The sequence below is a fragment of the Eptatretus burgeri genome, unplaced genomic scaffold (genome assembly GCF_056783735.1).
Source record: "Eptatretus burgeri isolate ZD-2024b unplaced genomic scaffold, Ebu_testis_v1 Ebu_testis_scaffold_1418, whole genome shotgun sequence".
Classification (NCBI taxonomy): Eukaryota; Metazoa; Chordata; class Myxini; order Myxiniformes; family Myxinidae; genus Eptatretus; species Eptatretus burgeri.
In genome coordinates this window covers 1-5,172 of record NW_028223367.1, presented here as the reverse complement: position 1 = coordinate 5,172, position 5,172 = coordinate 1, and the positions used below count along the sequence as shown (strand labels likewise).

The 5,172-nt window shown below is 46.4% G+C and overlaps 1 protein-coding gene across 3 annotated transcripts; it reads left to right on the top strand.

The window, feature by feature from the left end:
* Positions 1-293: 293 nt before the first annotated feature.
* On the top strand, positions 294-4,930 carry LOC147006872 (dynein axonemal heavy chain 17-like). 3 transcript variants are annotated; one of them, XM_085867758.1, is made up of 4 exons: positions 294-818; positions 1,831-2,022; positions 2,146-2,359; positions 4,158-4,926. In XM_085867758.1, exons 1-4 carry the CDS (start codon positions 624-626, stop codon positions 4,178-4,180), a joined length of 624 nt encoding a protein of 207 aa, XP_085723884.1. In that variant the 5' UTR covers positions 294-623; the 3' UTR covers positions 4,181-4,926. The 3 variants fall into 3 exon arrangements, 2 of the variants coding, with proteins under 2 accessions (XP_085723884.1, XP_085723883.1); XM_085867757.1 differs by having other exon boundaries at positions 295-818; positions 2,146-2,325; positions 4,158-4,922; XR_015054551.1 differs by lacking the exons at positions 294-818; positions 1,831-2,022; positions 2,146-2,359 and adding exons at positions 2,424-3,363; positions 3,496-3,602 and having other exon boundaries at positions 4,158-4,930.
* Positions 4,931-5,172: the final 242 nt, after the last annotated feature.

The following is a 5,172-nucleotide window of genomic DNA, read 5'->3' as shown; positions in this document are numbered from 1 at the left end:
ATTTTTTACTCTTCTTCTTCATTTTTTACTCTTCTTCATTTTTTACTCTTCTTCTTTTTTACTCTTCTTCTTCAATTTTTACTCTTCTTCTTCAATTTTTACTCTTCTTCTTTTTTATTCTTCTTCTTCAATTTTTACTCATCTTCTTCATTTTTTACTCTTCTTCTTCTTCTTTACTCTTCTTCTTCTTCTTTACTCTTCTTCTTCTTCTTTACTCTTCTTCTTCATTTTAATTCTCTGTCTGGTTTTAAGAAAATTTCCTTTTTAATCACTGGACATGAAAAAAAACATTAAAAACCTCCAATAACCGGTCAAAAAAGAAAAAAAAATCTGACATTTAAACCCTTTTTCTTTTACGATGGACCAACTTTATGTTTTTCTTGCAACCAGGAAGTCAATCAGACCTCTAGATAATAGTCCTGGCAAGGATTCACCAAGGAAGTTTGCAAAAGTATTTTTGGTTTATATTCCTGAGAAGACTTCAGGAAACCTTCTCCACATTTAACTATCACGAGTCCGTCTGTTGCAGAGTTTCTTGGGAGATTTTGTTCGTTTCACCATTACCCAGTTGTGCGGAAGACGTCTGGCATATTTCTCGCCGCGCCGTACTCGCACACGTTTTCATGGAGCTCATGGACGCGGAAGTGCGTGTATCAGTCATTTGTGCCTGTGGACCTCACTGTACGACTTGCACGACCTGGCGGAAGTCACCGTCGAGTGAAATGACCTTGCCTGCGAACGTCAAAACCTCCTGCGGCGGTTCTCACAACGTCCGTCCGTCCGGCCCAGTGCCTCAAGCATACGCCGACGCGTCATCGGTACCTCGTCCCACACAATGAGGGCTGCCTGCTGGATAAGTGCGGCAAACTCGTTTATGGCGAGCTTGGTCGGGCTGAATCCACTTTCATCATCCAAAATTGCTCATCCCTTAATTTGGACGGCGTATTGGCAACAGACTGCTGTTTCCATCGCTCTCGGAAATGTTAAATAACTTGGGTTACATTATGGACGATCAATGACTGGTTTGAAGCAAAAACACATGACATGGCCACTGCTTGGTGTGCAGATGTAATATGGGGTGGTTACATCGATCGGATCCGATTGCGCTTGCACCTGAAGCCTGAGGCCTAAAGCTCGTGGCCTACATGCCTGAAGCCTGAGGCCTAGAGCTCGTGGCCTGAAGCCTGAGGCCTAAAGCTCGTGGCCTTCATGCCTGAAGCCTGAGGCCTAAAGCTCATGGCCTACATGCCTGAGGCCTAAAGCTCGTGGCCTTCATGCCTGAAGCCTGAGGCCTAAAGCTTGTGGCCTACATGCCTGAAGCCTGAGGCCTAAAGCTCGTGGCCTACATGCTGAAGCCTGAGGCCTAAAGCTCGTGGCCTACATGCCTGAAGCCTGATGCCTAAAGCTCGTGGCCTGCATGCCTGAAGCCTGAGGCTCGTCGCCTTCACAATGGACGTGATCTGTGGACACTTGATCATTTCAACACTCGTTTCGGTCATTTAAACTGAACGGGAAAGTTATCGGCCATGGCGACGGTGAACGTGAGACTTCCGAAGACGTCTTCAGACTCACCAGAGAAAGAAAATGGCGGTCGGATGATTTTTTTTCCGGCTCACAATCGAGGGCGGGGTCAGACTAGCCGTCCAACCAATGGGTATTGAGCACGAGGCTTCAGACGCACGCACACAGCTTCATGACGTTTTAACGCCGTCGTGATTGTTTCGTAGAGAGTTAATGTTATCAGAACGTGTCGATTCCCTCTAATTTTCGGTTTCGGACGCGAGCACGCGGCTGTGTGACGATGGATGTGTATGTGCTGTGACCTCGCAGGACACCCTGGAGACGTGCTCCAAGGAGAACGAGTTCAAAGCGGTGCTTTTTGCCCTCTGCTACTTCCACGCCGTCGTGGCGGAACGGCGCAAGTTCGGCGCACAGGGCTGGAACCGCAGCTACCCCTTCAGCAACGGAGACCTGACCATCTCGGTCAACATCCTGCACAACTACCTGGAGAACAATACGAAGGTTGTCGCGTTTTTACAGTCGGACAATACGAGTGTGCACTTTGTGATCAAGGTGAACGTCGCTCAAAAACGATGCACGATGCCGGGTCGATGACTTTCGGCGAACGTTGTGCTCGCTTCCCAGGTGCCTTGGAATGACCTGCGCTATTTGTTTGGGGAAATAATGTACGGCGGACACATCACCGATGACCGAGACCGGCGCTTGTGCAAAACGTACCTCGAAGAGTTCGTGCGGACCGAGATGCTCGACGGAGAATCGTTACTCGCTCCTGGGTTCCCCGTACCTCCAAACTCCGACTACAAGGCACGTTTGGTTGAACTCGTCTCACCTTTGTCAGGTTCAAAAATTGTAGAAAATGATTTTTAAAAATTTTTAATTTTATTATTATTTTTAAAGATCTTGAGATAATTTAATTTTTTAAGAGAATGTTTGAGCAGAGGGTTCCAGAATGGAAGAGATTTCGCTGACGGTGACGTGGTTGAGCATATTCACAAAACTCCGACAAGCGGAGAGACGGAGTCGGTTGGAAACACAGTAACGATGCTCACGACGAGGATTCTTCTTCCTTTGGAGTCCGTTCTTCCAGCCAGGATTTTCCGATCTCGGTATCCCAGATAATTGGAAAATGAGCTTGACCACGGTGTTTGTTTCACGTGATGCAGACACATCCAAGGAAGGTGTTACATCGCTCTTTATCCTTTACTCGAATTCGTCGACCGATGTCTGTGTGTGTGTGTGTGTGTGTGTGTGTGTGTGTGTGTGTGTGTGTGTGTGTCTGTGTGTGTGTGTGTGTGTGTGTGTGTGTGTGTCTGTGTCTGTGTGTGTGTCTGTGTGTGTGTGTGTGTGTGTGTGTGTGTGTGTGTGTGTGTGTGTGTGTGTGTGTGTGTGTGTGTGTGTGTGTGTGTGTGTGTGTGTGTGGTGCTACTCCTTCGACTGCTCTGTGCCGATTACATCCATACCTGCTGCATCGGATCAGCATGAACCCAATTGGTGCACAGGGGTGTTTTTATCTTTGCTTGTTGTCTTGGGGAGAGGAAGGAGGAGGGGAGGGAGCAAATTGTCCATGTGAACGTGTATCATGTGGCGCCACCTCCAGGTGGGAGAGGGTATTACAAGTCTCCAGTATTCCTGTCCCCCACGTTTTCCAGTGCTGTGAGGTGTTTTTAATTCGAAGCAGTAAGTATTTTTTGGCTTTGTGCACGTAACGCGCGTGCTAATTTGGTTGTTTGTGCATTTTGGGGAGCGATTGAGACAGCTGCCAGTTGCCTATACTCCGCCCAAATGAAGGCACATGTCAGAAGAACGCGTTGCACGCTTGGAACAAGATCGCCCGTCGGGCAGGTACTTCGCTCGTGTGTTATAAAAGTCTTTTCGACCCAAGAACCATGACGGACACCGGTTGCCTCTCACGTGTGAGCATGACAAAACAAAAATGTTTTCTTTACAAGAGGCTTTGCATTATTTATTTTCCAGCAGATCCTTGGCCAGAAAGAGTGAAATCCTTTGATTCCATGACGACCGGGGTTTTATACGTTCATTCTCACCGTCTCGAGGATTCCATCCAAGCTTCTGGAGATACCGTGAGTTCAGGCTGTCACGTCTTTCTTGTAATTGATTTGTGAAAACGTCAAAGATTTTTCAGACGCAGGACGTTTCGGCGCTCGGGACACATTCTTGCCGGGCCGTCAGTTCAGACTTCAAATCCTTCCGCACTTAAACCTTTCTCCGCACGGAAGGCACCGAAAGGACAGAATTTCGAAGATTGCCATTTGTGGTTATTTTGTTACGTTTGCTGTTATTCACCGTTTACATTATTATTGCTTAATGAACCATTTACTCAGGGATTGTAGCATCAGTTATGTTGTGTATAAACAACTTGCATTGGCACAGCTTGGAACAATGGGGAACATCTGATGGAGATAATGCACCAGGGAAGCAACCCATGTATTGTATTGTATTATCTGTGTAATAACAGCAATAATCCGTGTGATACCAATAATTTCGCTTTGTGCAAGCTGCATCGTTAGCTCGGTGAGCATGAGGAACGTTCAGGACCAAGTTATCGATGTCTTGATCTCTCGTGCGTTGTCGGTGATGATGAAGAACGTACAGTTTTGTCATTTCTGATTTCCCAGGGGTACCACGACTACGTGAGTGAGAATTTGCCCCCCGAAAGCCCCCAACTCTACGGGCTTCACTCCAATGCCGAGATCGGTTTTCTGACCGTGACCTCCAGCAAACTCTTCCGCACACTCCTCGAGCTGCAGCCGAGACAGGCCGAGGGTGGAGGTTCAGGAGATATTTCTCGACAGGAAAAGGCACACTTTCACTTCACTCACTCACTCACATGCAGGCACTCACTCTTTTTTTTTTTTTTTTAGGAAAGAGTAACAAATAATTTCTTGCCAAACCAGCTCATACAATCTTCATTTGCTTCAAGGTTCACAAAAGCCTGTTATTTATAAATATATAAAATATGGATACAAACACACACGACATAATGGTGACCGAAGCTTTTCGTGCTGCACTCTTCAGGGTAAAAATCGCAGCAAGTGAAGGAGGACGTGAAGGCGCGTGCTTTATACGCAGGTCTCAATTAGGTAGACGCCGATTGGATCATCCGTAATGACGTCACGGTTAATCCGAACATCACGGTTCAACCGTAATGGACCTTTGGGGAAACCCATCCCCCCTCTCTCCAGGATGCGGTTGCAAACGTCAATCATCGACGAACTCTGCTCCAGCCAATGGGAGCTCGAGGTGAAGATGATGAGCCGACCAATGGGCGTTCGGATTAACCGTGACGTCATTACGGTTGAACCAATCAGCGTCTACCTTATTAAGACTTTGTATGAAGCCCGCGCCTTCACTTCCTCCTTCACTTGCTGCGATTTTTACCCTGAAGAGTGCAGCACGAAAAGCTTCGGTCACCATTATGTCGTGTTTGTTTGTATCTATATCAAAGTTCTGTCGTTCCAAACATCTGTTTAAAATATATATATATATATATATATATATATATATATATATATATATATATATATATATATATATATACACACACACACACACACACACACACACACACACACACACACACACACACACACACACACACACACACACACACACACACACACACACACACAC

Coding starts and splice junctions, on each gene's coding strand:
- LOC147006872 (XM_085867757.1), top strand. CDS start 624: ATGGAGCTCATGGACGCGGAAGTGCGTGTATCAGTCATTTGTGCCTGT. Junction 2,023..2,145: donor ACCTGGAGAACAATACGAAG/GTTGTCGCGTTT, acceptor CTCGCTTCCCAG/GTGCCTTGGAATGACCTGCG. Junction 2,326..4,157: donor CTCCAAACTCCGACTACAAG/GCACGTTTGGTT, acceptor CTGATTTCCCAG/GGGTACCACGACTACGTGAG.